A 16,630-nucleotide genomic window follows, 5' to 3' on the forward strand; every position below is an offset into this window, starting at 1 on the left:
CCGAGTTTCTCGTGGTAAGATTATAACAGCTAGATGAACCATTCCACTGCCTCTGTCTAGAAAGTAGTATGTTAACCAAAGGGACAACTTCACCCATTTTCAACCCATCTTCATTTAGTCCTCAACTCATTAATAAGAATTTGTTTTTGTCTACTCGCTCCGTCTCAGAGGGCTGTGGACAGTTCAGAAACCCGCCTACCAGTGACATCAATGGGGAATCCAAGCTAATAGAAACTGTAGGCTCTATTCCTGGGAAGTTACCATGCTATAATGGAAGCCATTGTTCTCACGTTAATAAAAATTGTTTGAAAAAAGAAATCTGCTTAACGATGACGTCACTGGTAGAAGAGTCCACAGCCCTCCTCTGAGACAGAGACCCGAGTTGAAAAAAAAATATATACCATTTTATCAGGACTAATCATAAAATGAAAATGGGTGAAGTCGTTTACATGATCACAAAACATGACAGGAGCCACATTTAATATTGAAACATCTCAGCTTGTCAGGAACCAATTTTTATTAATATCATTAATGTGTCATCAGCATCATCAATGAAATGAGTTAGTCTGTTTAAAGCAGAAATCGTGTGTGCATTCATTGCCCTTCTTTTCTCGATGAACACTTCAGTTCCACAAAGCGAGGAAGAAAAAGGAAGGGAGGAGGGTGTGTAGGTAGGGTGGGGGGGTCGACTGAGAGGTGACGAGGTTGTGGTAGGTTTGGAGGATTGGGGTACTGCAGTGAAGGAGGAAACGCAGGGAAAAAGACGTCTGGCGGAGCAGGAATCTCCCCCTTCACTGGGATATGATTGGTTTTTCCCTTGTGCAAGTACAACAAAACAGAACAAAACAAAAAAAGTCAAAATGGTGCTCTAAAAACAAAGATGAGAAGGAGAGAAAATTCGCTTGCTGGGCGGTGGGTTGTCTGTTGTGTCGGTGGGTTCGTTTTTGTTGTCGTTTTTTGTTCCGTAAAAGCCACGTTTTTTTCATGTGTTTTTTTTTTTATTCGATTTCTTTTTTGTTTTTAGGATTTGATGCAGTCGTCGTCCGAGGTCTGGCTGCTGCTGCTACTGGTCTCTGACTCAGAGCCCTCCTCGGCGTGCGCCTCCGTCGCCACGCTCCTCCAGGGGGTGAAGTGGAGGGTGACGCCCCGCGCCCTTGGCAAAACGCCGTTCCTCTGCATGCCGTTCCTCTTCAGCTGAGCAGAACGGGGGGGAGGGTTTAAAAAAAAAAAAGTATTTGATGTATTAGCAGCAGCACAAATTCACCCGAGTGACAGTGTGTCACTCATAAATGTTTAAATAAACAATTATGTATTATTCTGCATTTTCTTTCAAAAGTGTAAACGGAAAGCATGGAGGTACTATATAGATGACATTGAATCTACTGTATAAGTGTATAATACTTGGTCAGCACCTTTTTTCCTCTACACCAAAAGGCAGAAAATAGCCGATCTACAAGCTCACTTGTAGATCTGCGGTCACCCCAGAATAGGGATGATAGGGTTATAGTGGTTAAGGATGTTTAAAGTAAAACATATGGAGATGTATTGAATAATGTTAGGGGCCAGATGTAGCAACACCTGCCCAGGGGTGGTGGATTGCACTCGTATAGGCTTTCAATTTGGAAGAATATTTGGAATCTCTACACATTTTCAAACTCGAGCACACAAACTGGCAGGTAAGAAAATTACTATCATATTTCAAGCATTATTTGTATATTGTCAGACACACGTGCATGCTTCTGCCAACATGACATCTTGTAAAGTCTACCTGACCTGACTCACCTGCTCAGTTTTTGTCTGGAACTCTCTCAGTTCGTCCTCTGTCAGTGGCAGGAAGTTGTCGTCATTTTCTGGATGTTCCTGCCAGCCCATGGCCTTCAGCAACCTGAAAGGGCATGACGGGTTAATGGGGGCCATGTAGTGTGTCTATGTGTGTTTGTGTACAAATAAGCATGCGTGAACGTGACAGCCTTTTGCTGTGTCTTTTATCCGATAGAACAGTGGTTCTAAAACCTTTTCATGTCAAGGACCCCCAAATGACGTATGATGTATTTGGCCGCAGAACTCCAGTTTAAAATAACCGATCATAGGGGTTAAAGTGGTTAAACAGATCTTGATGCATACTATATTAACTAATTTAGCTAGGGACCCCCTGGAACTCTCTCAAGGACCCACTTTTGAGAACCACTGCGATAGAACATGTGAAAATAGCATTATGATGTGTGTTATGACTGCCTACCAAAGGGAGGTTAACCAATTAACTCTTCTACTGCCAGAGTATATTCATAATATACTCACCCAGTGCCAGCGATTTTCGTGTTTTATAACCTCTTCAAACGGCCACAGAAATGTTATGGCAGTCAAAGAGTCAAAGACAACATGACCCATGCCCAGAATAGGGATGTGAGGGATCATGTGGTTAAAGAGTGTGTGTGTGTGTGTGTGTGTGTGTGTGTGTGTGTGTGTGTGTGTGTGTGTGTGTGTGTGTGTGTGTGTGTGTGTGTTGGCTGTATCTCACCTGTGCTCTGCCTCCAGTGAGCTGGACAGGTGTTCAGTATCTGAGTCACTGAGGGAATGGGACAGGCCATTCTCGTGACACACCTCCTCGCTGTAGGCTTTGGGCTCCGGGGTGCTGCTCTCACCCTGGGAAAAACAAGACACGTTACTTAATTTGTTTATTTAGACAGGACAGTGCATATTAATGAACAATACATGCATGATGTAATGTAAATACACAGGATTTAGCAAGAATGCACATTTCCGTCCGTAGTCCCCAGACATAAAAACAGCTACAAAAAAGGTCAATTAACCTATTTTTAACCCATTTAAAGCTATACAATACCCTACTTTTAACCCATTTAAAGCTATACAATACAAAGGAAGAAAACAGAACACAAAACGAGAGTTATGCATATAACTAAGGTTCTACGAATTCCGGATGACCGCCAGAGGCAGTGTTTTCAACACCAGGATTCCCTACAGGTGTTGAAAACACTGCCTCTGGCGGTCAGAAGGAATGAAGTAGAACGAGAGTTATGCATATAACTAAGGTTCTACGAATTCCGGATGACCGCCAGAGGCAGTGTTTTCAACACCTGTAGGGAATCCTGGTGTTGAAAACACTGCCTCTGGCGGTCAGAAGGAATGAAGTAGAACACAACATTTTCATGACCATGGGAACCCTGTGATGTGATACTCAGTGGTGTCTAATTGTTTTGCACAGCCCTTCCCCGAACTGACAACCTAGCAGCTTGTGAGCATGTTAACTAGTGTGGTGACGGTATATCTCCTTTGGACAGAAATAGCCATACAGTATACAGTACATACATTCACCAATAACAACAAAAGTGCATCAGAAGCAATGTTGGTGTAACTAAAGAGATTTGCTCTCACAAACTTAAGTAAAACAGAACAACCATCTCCTCTGGGAACTACAGCAACATTGTGTTCTTACATGTGGCATTCAGTGGTGCTTTTCCCCCTACAAACAAGCGCTTTATCTCAATTTCTCCTCCTGACATATTTATTTTCTCCTAGGGCTGGGCTTCAATTCAATATCACGATTATTTCAAACATTTGGCTTGATTACGATTAATGAATGTTTTTTTCTTATAATGAAAATATCAGATCTACAAGCTCACAACATGTCACGATGTTACGCGTTGTGAACTTGTAGATCGGCTATTTAATATTTTTTGTACGCCACCATTGTAGAATGAAGTATAACACAGGGTTACGTGGTTAATCAGACTATCAGATTTAGTCGGATTGATACATAAGAAAACAACATTTTATATATAAAAAAAACGTTCTCGATTATAAAAGTCTTGGTTTAGATTTATATTAATGGTTCTAAATATCGGTTTCGATATAATTTATTATCGGTTAATTGCCCTGCCCTATTTTCTCCTGTACTGTATGCAGGGTTATGGATTCAAGGCCTGCGTTCTCTATGTGTCTCAGAAGGGTAGCTACCTCTCCTGACGTTCCCGGGCTGCTGCTTGTGGTCAGTTCTCCGGTGCCCTCGTCCTTCAGGGTTCGCAAGAACTCGCTCTTGCGGTCCGGACCACGGCGCATCAGCTTCAGCCTCGACGGGGCTATGTCTATGGGCGGGGTCGTGCTGGAGGGGTGCTGCTGTGATGTAGACATGACAACAGGGAGGAGAAGACGGGTGTCAGGAAGACATTGGTAGGTTGGTAAGAAATCAAGGAAAAGAGGTTGACATGGTATTGAGAAGTAGAAATCAGAGAAAGAGACAGAAGTTGTAGGGCATAAAAAGAGAAAAAGGAACCCAGTGGATCCATTCTTAACTGGCTACATTTCACAACTTTATGTGTTGGAATCCTGTTATAATAGTCAGGGAAGACTGCAACCAGTTTTACTGCTGGAGACAAAAAGCAAAGCGGGGCCTTCCTGACTGCATGTGGCTGTCCATACCTCTTTCGAGGTGCTGTGCAGTTGTGCGCTGGCCGGGGTACTGGGTTTGGCTGCAGAGATGGGGCTGGTGAAGACTGAGTCTCGGCCTGGCATGTGGAGGCCAGGCTTATTGACCTCCCTAACACCAGGCTTCCATTGGGTGCTCTGAAACACAAGGACACATCATGTCATTCTGACACAAAAAAACATCAACAGACACCGGTGCAACCAAACCAAACAGAGCATTTTGCCAGTGTACCAGTTATTGGAAAATAAATCTCACCACTGACCACTACTTTTTGGAAACCGCAGTGCTTTTTATTTTCCCTCTCAGAAATCCATTTCAGGTAGCCTTCTGATTAAAGCATTACTACAACTGCTTTCCCACATGGAATCCAAAACATTAGATAAACATTACCCAGCAACGGGAGTTGATAGTCATCCACACATTGGCCTCCTTCATGGAGAATGTCTGTATGGTATCAGTTACCACATTAGATAATGTAACGGCTACAGTAATGCTCACTCACGCGAGAGAGAGGTGTAAAACGACCACGACTAGGAATTTGGAAATGATAAAATATGTATTTTGGATGACAGAAATATTTCTGTCATCCGAAATACATATTTTATCGTTTTCCACCTGGAAAATGTCAAGTGACCCATGTATCACTGTCACTAGCAAATGGTGCGCATCTTGTCGGTGTGAAAGTTGCATCATAGTTGATATGCATTGCCAATGACAGTGAGATGGGAAATGGGGTTATGGTGTGCTGATTCAGTGTCCCAAAAAGATCTTTTTAAATCAACATTCTCTACCCCAAAAAATGTACACCATTTATGGTCATTGCCATGCTGCCCTTCATCAAATCAACCTTTTGGTTTCATCTTCGAAGCTGAATAAAGCGAGAGGGTGCAAGAGCTAATTAACATCGACTACCTTTGTGGGGGCCACAGCAGGTTTAGGTACCAGGTTCTTGTAGACACTGGAGCCTGCTATGGAAACTTTGTTGCCGTTAGACAGGGAGCCGGCACTGGCAAACCCTGCAGAGAAAGCGGTGCTTGAGTCCTCCTTGGAGACCTTCTTGATGACCAGCATTTTGGACACCATCTGCTTGCCACTAGGGGGGTTTTCTGGAACATAAACACAGCGACTGCTCAGGGCAGGGCTACAGGGAGGGGTAGGACTGCCAACTGGGACCAGGGATTGTAGGAGGCATCCGTTGATAAGATCAAATCCTTACCCCATACTCCAGCATGGGGAGCCACTGCTCGCATCTGAGTCCCAGGTTTTCCAGTTGTTTCAGGGTTGAGGGAGGGCTAGGGAAACAAACATTGAAGTCACCATCTTTACATTTAAGCTGTGTAAGTTCAAGTGGTGTGCCACGGTCTACTAGGGGACAGCTTTGTATGTATTTACATGAATCTTGGTCAGTTATTTTTTTTGTTTATGTGATTGTTAGTTATGTTTTATGTTGTGTATGTTTGCAACTGCTGCTTGTCCCAAACAGGGCTTCCTTGTAAAAGAGATTTCTGATCTCAATGGTATTTTGCCTGTATAAATAAAAAAGGTTTAAGAAAAATCTTCCAATGTATTCTTAATGTAACACTAAACCGGATTCAACTAAAGAAACTACAGTGTAAATATAAAACCACCTAATACAATCATGAAACAATAGGGTAAATGTCCTTACACACCAGGAGCGTTTATTTTGTGCGATTCCTGCTGTTTTGACACAAGGACATCCACACAGAACGCAAATATAACAAGCGACGCAATTGTGGTTTTTTTTTTACTGTGAATAAAAGCATCAACCTGTATGAATGAGGCATTGCCATTCGTCAGATTAATAGTTTGAAATATTCGTGACACATTTTCACATTGTTTAATTGTCACGCTCCCTGTGTGTAAGGACCTTTACTGTTAACTCGCTGGACAAATGAGTCAACAATTAGCAGTTTTGATGTCAAATATAACTTTGAACTTGAATATTCTGAGAGAAAAAAGCAAAAAAAGATTTAATTTAACTCAATACTCAATAATTTCACCACTAACTCCAGGTATGCCATTTCAAGAATAATGTCAATGTCAGTGGCATGCTTGGGACATCTGTACCAATGGGGAGGTGGGTAGTACTCACAAAGTCCTCTTCAACAAACTTCAGCTTGTCCTCCTTGCCGTCCTTGCGTTCCTCATTGGGGAACTTGTCCTGGTACGGGGTGCCCTTGCGTGGATGGAAGTTACCGTTGCGCTGCCGGTGTCCCACCTGCCTGTCCCGGTCACCCGCTATGCGTTTGGGGTGGCGTCCCTGGTGGTGGTGGTGACCGTCTTGCGCCCCCCGTGGAGCTCCGTGCCAGCTGGGCACTTCCTTCCAACATGAACCCCCTGCCAGCCCGCCATGTCCCCCTTTTGCCACACCAGAGTCCACAGAGTCATGCCTCAAGAGGAGAGAGGGCTGCTGCCATCCATCACCTTGAGAAGAGGACAAACACCTTCATCAGGCATGCAAACAGACCAGGGGTGAAAAAGGTGACAAGAAGATTTTCGCCGAAAAACGACACATTTGCATGCCTTCTTCATGTAAACTGTCAAATTGTTGTGTTTCTATGCATCTTCTAAGAAACAAGCCACTGATGTCAAGCTGAGCGATCTGCCTTTGCATTAATGGTCGGCTGGAAACAAAAAGGTTAGAGGCCACTATGTTTACTTCACATCCTTCAATTTTAAATACACCAACAGTGCCGTTACTAGAGCATGAGCAATGCCAGATTTTTTGGGTCCGATGCCAATTACCAATGTTTTGACCACTCCACATTGGAGCCATGCCATTTCCATGAGGATCCTGAGATTTGATTAACAAAAAAGGTTCTTAATTCTTATTTCTGGTGACTTAGGAAAAGAACTGACAGAGTGTCAGTTTACAGCTTGCCATGACGTTTCGACTTGTTTCCCAATGCGATTCCATGGCTGCTTTCAGGTTTTTCTGGAATGTCCGGGAAACCCTTTAATCCAAAATCTCACTCACGGCTGCGTTGCTTCGAACAATCAATAAAATGATATCTTGAAAAAAAAAAAAGACAGGTGGGAAAGACTTGTGAACTGGGGGAGAGGTGGGGTGTGGGTTGGTTGTTTACCTGCTGAAGCTCGCAGGGGCCCGTTGTTGAAGAAGCCATCTGATGAATTGTGTCTGCGTCGGCTCACAGCAGTCCTGCTGTCTCGGTGGTGTTGGGGTTCACCATGCTTCTCGAGGTTGGCTGCAGGGGACTGCGCGAGGAGGAGAGACAGCCATCATAAATCACTTTTATAAATCTGAGATATTATTATAGTTATTATCTATTGTGAAAGTTAGAAAAGGCGGATTGGGCGACTGTGCACACACAGTTGGCAGTTAACCCATTGAGACCTGAAGCCGATTCTACAAATGTCTTCTAAATCCCAACAGTTTTCTGAAAAACGCATGTTTCTATATCAGTGGTTTTCAAACTTTTTCATGTCAAGGACCCCCAAAATTATATGTATTTGGCCGCGGACCCCCATCTCAAAATATTTTGCTCCAGGGACCACCCAGAAGCAAAGATTTGAGTTAATGTTTGCTTTAAAATAATATATATTCAAAGATTTGCACACATTTTCACGATTTTTTAAAAATAGCAGATATGCAAGCTCATAGCGCAGCACTCGCTGCGCTATGAGCTTGTATATCTGCTATTTTTGAATAGCCAAAGTGTAAAATAATGCTTTTTAGCTCAAATGAAAAAGTGACACAGATGCGTCCCAGGTCTCAATGGGTTAACCAATTTCAACCTGCCATCCCCATTTTGGGTATATCATTATAGGCATTCTTACTCTCTTTTTTATAGCAGATTTACAAGCTCACTGGCATGTCGCTAGCATGTGAATCAGCCATTTGTCATACAAGAAAGTATATTGGGATTGTAGATCCGTCAGTTTTGAAAATGTATGCCTATAATTACATGCCCAAAATAGGGACATCAGGTTTAAAGTGGTTAAGGGCTTAAATACTATGTCACACCTGTGGTTCACCAAGATTGCCACTCAATTGACGAGTCCTGTTTGTGCACGTCATGTACAAGTACAACACAGGACGGGGACTAGAAGGTTACACTACGCAAGCATTCACTTTGACAGGTGATGAAATTATCACATAAATGATGTCACTTTTGACCTCACTTAACCCATTAACTGCCGGAGGTATTTTCATATTTTTTTAGCCAGTGCCAGAGTTTTTCATTGGAAAAAAAAAAGTAAAAAAACGAAATATAGACTTTTTAAGTTTTAAGTTAACAAGGAAGTGGATAGGAGTCTAGATCTTCAACTAATCATATCTCCTTGGTCTTTGGGTGAAATTGTAAAAAAAAAACATAAAAAAAGAGGTTAAGAGGTCCTATTTTATACAAATGTAGCTGGTAGAATAGTGCAAGTGGAAGGAAAATGTAGTTTTTTACGACTATGCCTATGGTTTTGTGAATTGTCAAGAAGCATGCTGTACCTTGTACTAAAAAAAACATTAAAAAAAGAAGGATTTTCAAATTGAATCGTGAGGATCTCGGTAACCACAAGGGAACGACATGGCTCCAATGTGGCTCAGGGACTTCATGTGGCCAGCCTGTGTCATCAGTCATCTTATCTATGACATACTGTATCTCTCTATAGTGTTTTATATTTGTTGATGATATGTATGAGTTTTTTTGTGAATTGAGTACATAGGACCACAATGGAAACAAGTCCCCAGGACTTTTTTGTGTTATCCTTTAAGGCCAAATGTCTGACTGTACTTCGTGCTGTTTACATCTGTCTAATAAAGTATTCAATCAATCAATCAATGACTCCAAATGTGGGCAAGGTTTCAGCCATATCAGAGCACCATTAACTTCCATTATAAAAAGGTACAATATTTACCAAAATATAAATAAAACAAGTGTGGAAAAAGTGGAGGTTTTGTGGCCTACTGGTCGGTGTGCTTACGATGTTTGGCACCGATCGGTCCACCAGTCTGCGAGATTAGCTTCGGACACACACACGGACAGATCCTCATAGCCACGCCGTAAAAAGTTGGTTTCCTACCCTGTCAGTTAACAATTCTTTGTCTTATGAGAAGATGCTTTTGATTTAGCCTAGCCACGTGAAGGAACCTGAATAAATCTTACATCCTCCATATACTCTTATCTCCTATTCTGTAACTGCCTCATCTTAATACCTCAGAGGACTACAAATTTAACATGGAGAGGAAACAGCAATTTGGGCATGCATTCTTTGGGGACCGGCAGTAAGCGAAAAGAGACAACCGAAAAGAAATATACACCATTTTGCTGAATGTTCTACTGTATATGTAGGTCTGCAGTAAATCGCTGGAAAGGGGGTTTCCCCCCTTGATGGCAACTGGGGTCAACAAACCCTGTAATCTTAATTCTCAGAAGACACTATTCGCTCTCTTCTAATAGCCTCTCTCTTTTGACACAGGTGGCCTATGATTTCACAAATGCAAGCACACATTATTAAATGGGTAACAACATAATTAAATCAGTCTGGATTCCAGACTCAAGTGCTCATCTAAATTGAAGTAAAAATATATAAGCCTGCATGCTGTGTCCTCCAGCCTGTCCTTAAACATCACTTTATTTTTCTTTCAATTCCAAAACTACTGGTGTGACACAAAAGACTAGGGGCAACTTAACATGGCCCTAAGCCTGGCCACAGTGGGCAAAACCCTGATGACCTGAAGTGATTTGTCAGTGCTGAGATGACAGTGCAGTTTGAGTCTCGGTTTTGACTCATGATTTAGAGAGACCAACCCCTTACACAGCTTACACAAAGCTCAAGCCAGGATACACAATGACTGATCTCATTTAGCTGGACAGCCAAGCTGACAAATGCATTCTTAAGTCAAGTCAACATCAAAGCCAATTATTGGTTTTGATGTTGACTTGACCTTTATTTACCATTATTGTTCTTCGCTCATATTGCTTCTTTTATCTCCATATACGACCTCATTTTAATTGTTACCGTAGTCGTAGACATGTTTTTGCCATAGAGAAAATAGGACTTTGAATAACAGGAATAAAACAGCATTAAATTACATTTTTCCCAGAAAAAAACTAAACGGTTGAGACATAGCTCTCACCCCAAATACGTAAATGCCCTGTCACTATTATCTTGGGTAATTACATGATGCCACTTAGAAGTGAACTCCTCTCCACTATCAGTCTTTCTCAACAGGACACACAATGTCTGTGACCTTCCCCTGAACCCTGCTCTGACCACAGTCTTGATGATGACATGGCCATGATGTGATGATAGCATGTGCACAGTGCACACTCACACACATACTTTAAGACATCAACACACACAGAAACACACAAGAATAGGTAACTAGTGTTTTGCACACACATACCTTGGCAGGCTGGGGCGTGGAGAAGTTAAGCCAGGCAGGGACAAAGTCATGCTGCGCCATTTAGGTCCAGTGTTTCCGGTCAGTGAATCGAGGCTTCAAACCTCATGGCCAGGATCTGACAACAGAATTCAGGAAAACGAATGACATATTACACATTATGGCTTTCTTGCACAAACACAGGTGCGACAACAAACAACTTGAGTGTTTTCCCCTTCATGTTGTTCAATACACCTTGTTAAGAAAACAAGGGGGGGAAATATAAATGTATTTATTTATTTATGTCACCGATTTATAAAAGAGTGTGTCAGTCTCCCACAAGATTAATTAAAAAGGTATCCTATTCTTAGCAGAAACAACAAAGATCAACTTGCTGCAGCTGCGCCTCTGAGTCTATGGATGCATGACAGCTTTGGGAGGGAACAATATCAGTATTTTCTATGCACTGCTCACATTAAGCGTTGCATATACTGTTTATTCTCATAGTCAATCCAAAGTACAGGACCAGCTGTGCAAGGCTCGAGTAGAGCTCAGCATAATGACGGATCCCGTTTACGGCAATATTGCAGGATCCCTCTATAAAAGGGCTTAAAAAGCATCACTAACAGAGATACTTACGGTCCTAGGCTAATTCATCCCCTACAAATACATCACTTGTTTGCTGAGTAGCAGCTAGGGTCTAAGAAAGCAATAGCATGATGCTGAAACATTACATTGCATGGTGTATAACGTGCGTGCGTGCAATCAACACTATCAAAAGGTTAGCTTACTGTGTCTAGTAGTCGATCTAACAAATATAACACATCAAGTAGACACTCCATTGCCAGCTGATGTCATTGCCAGGTGGAAACCTTGTAAGTCCAAAACCGTAAATTTTCAGGAAATGAAAAAAAATAAAAGTGTTCCAATGGATCTACGGTAGTTATTATTTAGTCACAAGCTTTTGTTAATACTTTTCATTGGTTAAATATTTATAGAACGCACAGACAGACTGAACCACTTTCAACCTAGCATTCCTATTTTTGGCATATCATTGCAGGCTAAGATCTTCAAAAATGATCAAAAATAGCCTATATACAAGCTCACAGCGTGCCATATCTGTGACGCACCTGAACTTATACATCTGTTATTTTCCGCTACTTTTGTAGTAGAAGACTAAGAGTATGTGAGTATTAAATAGGGCATTCATTTATGAAGAAAAAAATATATATATATCAAATACGAGATACAAGGTTTCTGCCCGACAGCAACGATATGAGAATGTTGTGTGCTTGTCTGTCTGAACTGAGGATGAGCGGTGAGGTACTGTCATTACCCCAGAGTCTGTGGCTCTGAAGTCCTCTGCCTCCTCTCCTCGCCGTGCGTCTGGGCTCGCTTTCTCAGGCCCGCCGACGCTGTTCACCAAACGTGTGCAATGACAGATGGGTAGCAGCACGCTGCCGAGCCCGCGTCCGTCTCCTCCAGGACAGCACAGCCCCTTTCCCCAGAGGCGGACCCCGTTGTCCAGGGTGAAACGTTTGGGGAGACAAGGTGTCAAAAGGGTTTGCAGGAATGATCTGGAATGGTGATCCAGAGAACTGGCTGACCAGGTCGGGGTACTGGCTTAGAAGCCGAGAACAAGAGGTTCTGGGGGAGGGAGGGGGAGGCTGATATTCCTTTGTGAACTAGATTCCAACTCTGCCTCCAGGCAGGTGAGGTTATTTGTGTGTTTTATCAGCCTTGCCGTTCCCTAGTTCCTCCCTCAACTTGTCCCACACTGAATTATTCACAAACTTATTTGATTCATTTTCTAATCATTTGCTGAAGGTTATTAGATTGGCAAAGTAAACGATTGACAGGTGATTTGTTCAAAGGGTGAGGCAGGGGCAGGTTGTCTAGTAGTGATATGAGGAAGCAGTCTGTGGAAGCTGTCGACCAATACGTGCAACAGTTCTGCTGGGACATCAAACGGGGAGAGAAGCAGTTACGAGGTCTTCTCCTGCCACACTGTGTGCCAGCTCGTTTTCACTGCGACGTGCCTTTTACCGTATCATTGTAAGCTCTACCCGAAATACACACCGAAAAATAAATAAGTTCAGAGACAGTCTTTTATTTCCAATAGGAGGGGGAAGTCACTGAAAACCACCGCTCACCTCATTAAACTGGTGAAAAGACTGTCTAAGTTGGAAGAAAAATAAAGCTGTAGATCTCAAAGTCACATGACAATGAAGGAAGTGAAACCCTATGTTACATTGCGGTCATTTTGAGTCTCGGTTAATGGGATACTGTGGGACAATGCATTATAACAAGGGTTTTGTCTTTGCGTCTTTTACATTCACATTGGTTAAATGCCAGTTGATTTGTTTGGAGTTGGAATCTGACTGAAGCAGCGAGGGCAGTAGTTCAGATTTCATAGATCATGGCAGCAATCTCCTGTGAGCCGACCGTCTTCAGTGTCATAAAATACCTGGGACTCCTTTGTCAAAGGGCAAAAATATACTTTTCCATAAACGAGGAAGCCTTGAAAAACAGAACGCAACTGACTTTGTTTTCCTTAGGCAAAGAAGGGGCTGACACATAGCATGGGCACGATATCTATCAATTTGATCTTTCCTTTCCTTCCAGATTGTGTTGTCCAGCCACAGATTTTCTTCTCACTTTGCGAGTGTCTTCATGGGTATCTACGCAGACAGACAGACCTGATAAAAAAAACAAAGAGACAGGACCTGTGTTAAAAAAATAAGACAATGAGGCCATAATCACAAATTCACTCTGCAGCCTGAGACACACACAATTTAGCTCTATATGGCTGCACAATTCATCAAAAGTGAAAGAACATTGTGATTTAGATTTCACAACTTGGCAATTAATTCAAACATGTTATTTGGTCGGTTGTTGCACTTTGCCCTCGTCTCCTCACCATGTTCTTGTTATTAGCTAAGGGTTAATAACCAGAACATTGTACAAGCTATCCATCTCCCCATCCATCAGGCACAATAAAATCAGAAGCCGATACATATTATTTGACCAAAGATGGCACACATAAATCACAAGCAACAAAGGTATTAAGAATATTATAAAATTATCTCTTTCCACTAAAGATCATAATAAACTATTGTGATTAATAAGTCATTACAATATTCAGCGTAATTGTGCAGTCCTACTAGACCATATTACTATTCCCTACACTTCTGTGTGAGCACAGTACACCCGAGTCACTCATGGCGTCATGGGTGTATAACACAGGTTCAAAGTTGCAATTCAGAACTTATTTTGATGAATAAAATGTTATTTCAGCCAATGTGTATGGTAGAGTATGTCTTGTCAATACAATATAACTAGTACAAATTTAGACCCCGGTGTCAGGTAGGACACCTACTGGTTGACAAGCAGCCCTGCCTAAAGCACATGAGTGAAATATCTCCCCTGGCCAAGCAAGGATTCCCTGTTGGATGAGCAGTAGATATTTGGTCTTCCGTGAGGAGAGACCCGGGTTCAAATCGCAGGGTAGGACAAACGTGTGGATTGCGGCTCAACACAGTCTTGAATCATAGACTGCATCTAAAACCAGGAGTAGCTTCTGACTTAAGACAGTCAATACTTCTTAAAAAGCTAAATCAGCTTTTGCTTCAGACATAAGAGGACTGAACATCATGACTCAGGGATTTTACTGTCACAGACAAACATGCGATGGAGACGACTCCTTTTATGAAATTGTGTCTGCTTTTTAAATAATAAATATTCCCACCAGTATAAAAATAACTTAACACGAACAAACACTTTCTTCCTCACTCCTCTCCTCTGCTGCACAGTAAAATCCTAGGACCTAGGTGTTCATTTAACTCAAACAGTGTACAAGTGGAACCTTACAGGGTTCTAAATCTGACCAAAAGAACCCGTAACACTCTCAGAGTTAACTGAACACTCGGGATTTAACAGTGCAGAGCTCTGGGAAGAGTGACAATCACAAAGCAGCCCCTGGCTGCACTTTATCAAAACACAGGCAGCTTTCCCCACTGTATCAGTAATGTTACATGCGAGTCATTCAATCTATCATTCCAAAGAATAAAAGGAGTTAATCTACACACCACCAACATTATTAATTCTTCCTGAATCACACAACCCAACACCTCTAGGTGACAATTTAACTCCTACAGATGTGTATTACATAACAGCTCAAGAAGAACAGAGTTTAGAGAACGGGACGTGGTCTGACAGGTAAAGAGTTAAATGAAAGCATGGCTCAATAAAATGCATTGATTCTGCACATCTTGTGTAACAATTATAGTGGTGTACTATATACAGTATTTAAGCGGTGGTGTTTGGGACAGCTAGACATGGGTGCCACATTATTTAACAATACATGATCCAACTCAAAACACTGCAGAGCAACCACGTCTACAATCCACATTTCATGTATTTCTTCTTATTACCTAACAAAGTGATCGTCACGCTCGATTTTAAACAAACAGTAACTAATCGATCAAGTCTCATTGATATAACCTCCCTCCCAGCAACGTTATCAGATCAACAACCTCCTCAAACTCTTCCAGCAGCCTGCTAGCTAAACCAGTGGTTCTCAAACCTTTACATTTCAAGGTCTCCCCTCAACTCTGACAATGTACGAATGGAACCAAATGGACCCGTTATGCTCCATTTGTACACCGTCAGAGTTACAAACTTGTAAGGGTCAATTTAGAACCCCCTAAAAGGAACCCAGAGAGTCCCTAGAATCCACTTTGAGAACCACGGAGCTAAACCAACCCCCGCTTAGTTAACGTTTAGCATAGCACTTGTTAGCCAATTAGCTAGCGTTGTGGGAAGCAGCGTTGTTTTCAATTAAAACCCCGTGAAAACAGAAAGCTAGCTGAGACCAACCGAGCACAAATGAGAGTTTATCAAGTTACAAGCACGACGCGAGGAGCCTCCGTGGCCACGGCTGCTGCCGTACGCCGCCGCCGTCATATTTGTGCAATAAGAGGTAAACATACCTGGCTTCTTTCGTTGGAACAACACAGTTTCAAAATGGCTACCTTAGCAGCAGCCTGGGATGAAGACGGCAAGGAGTCGTCAGTGACGTCACAGACGCGACGTTATTCTAGGTAACGTTATAAGACAACTAAAAAGGGGGGAATCGTCAACTGAAACTAAAATAGAAACTAATGTTTAAAAAAATAAAGGAACATTAAATGCAAACAAACGAACTACGGTTATTTAAATTGCACAGAATTGCATGTAATGTCTTTGTTGTAGTTTTTCCTCACATCATCTGATGTCATGCATTCTTTTATCCAGGGCTTTCTAAATTAAAGCAAAATTAAAAATAGAAAATTCCTAAAAGTAAAACTACTTTAATATGCACTCGTAAAGCAAATTAAAAAACTGAGCTAAAATCAAACAGCAAAGCTTAACTGGAACCAATTAATATTTCAAAAACTATAATTCTGCACGAGTTGGCGCGACATGTGATTGTGACGTCACCGACTCATCCTTGGAGTTTGTATTCCACCAGGCATCAGCAGCACACATTCATCAGCCCGCTAAGCTAACCAGCTAGCTAGCTAGCTGTTGTATTATTTCATCACGATTCCATCTATCTTTCTCTTCACCGAGAGATAAACCAACATTAATTACGATACCAGACTTATACCTGATCTGTTACTCATTCACAGACGGATAAGACGCTCTCGCAACTATTTACCTGTTGATAAGAGCGGGCTTTGATGTTTGTTTGGGGTTTTAAAGAGCAGTGTGGCGCTGGCACTGACGGATTGGAGTAGCTTTCTAAACGGAGCTGTGTTCAAGACCTGCTCATTACGCAGCCT

At 42.1% G+C, this 16,630-nt stretch overlaps 1 protein-coding gene across 2 annotated transcripts; it reads right to left on the bottom strand.

Annotated features, from left to right (window-relative positions):
- Positions 1-477: 477 nt before the first annotated feature.
- gpbp1l1 (GC-rich promoter binding protein 1-like 1) lies at positions 478-16,590 on the bottom strand. Of its 2 annotated transcripts, none has more exons than XM_080439039.1 (12): positions 16,507-16,590; positions 12,142-13,504; positions 10,830-10,944; positions 7,552-7,681; positions 6,558-6,889; positions 5,661-5,736; positions 5,357-5,550; positions 4,438-4,581; positions 3,976-4,134; positions 2,519-2,643; positions 1,783-1,885; positions 478-1,194 (listed from the first exon to the last, which is right to left on the bottom strand). In XM_080439039.1, the coding sequence occupies exons 3-12, from the start codon at positions 10,887-10,889 to the stop codon at positions 1,021-1,023; spliced, it is 1,497 nt and encodes a 498-aa protein (XP_080295165.1). In that variant the 5' UTR covers positions 10,890-10,944; positions 12,142-13,504; positions 16,507-16,590; the 3' UTR covers positions 478-1,020. The 2 variants fall into 2 exon arrangements, with proteins under 2 accessions (XP_080295165.1, XP_080295166.1); XM_080439040.1 differs by lacking the exon at positions 16,507-16,590 and adding an exon at positions 15,797-15,839.
- Between the last annotated feature and the right edge of the window lie 40 nt (positions 16,591-16,630).

The sequence above is a fragment of the Gymnoscopelus braueri genome (assembly GCF_963280865.1).
Source record: "Gymnoscopelus braueri genome assembly, chromosome: 10".
NCBI classification, from domain to species: Eukaryota; Metazoa; Chordata; class Actinopteri; order Myctophiformes; family Myctophidae; genus Gymnoscopelus; species Gymnoscopelus braueri.

Coding starts and splice junctions, on each gene's coding strand:
- gpbp1l1 (XM_080439039.1), bottom strand. CDS start 10,889: ATGGCGCAGCATGACTTTGTCCCTGCCTGGCTTAACTTCTCCACGCCC. Junction 6,890..7,551: donor GCCCCTGCGAGCTTCAGCAG/GTAAACAACCAA, acceptor CCTCTTCTCAAG/GTGATGGATGGCAGCAGCCC. Junction 5,737..6,557: donor AGTTTGTTGAAGAGGACTTT/GTGAGTACTACC, acceptor TTGTTTCCCTAG/CCCTCCCTCAACCCTGAAAC.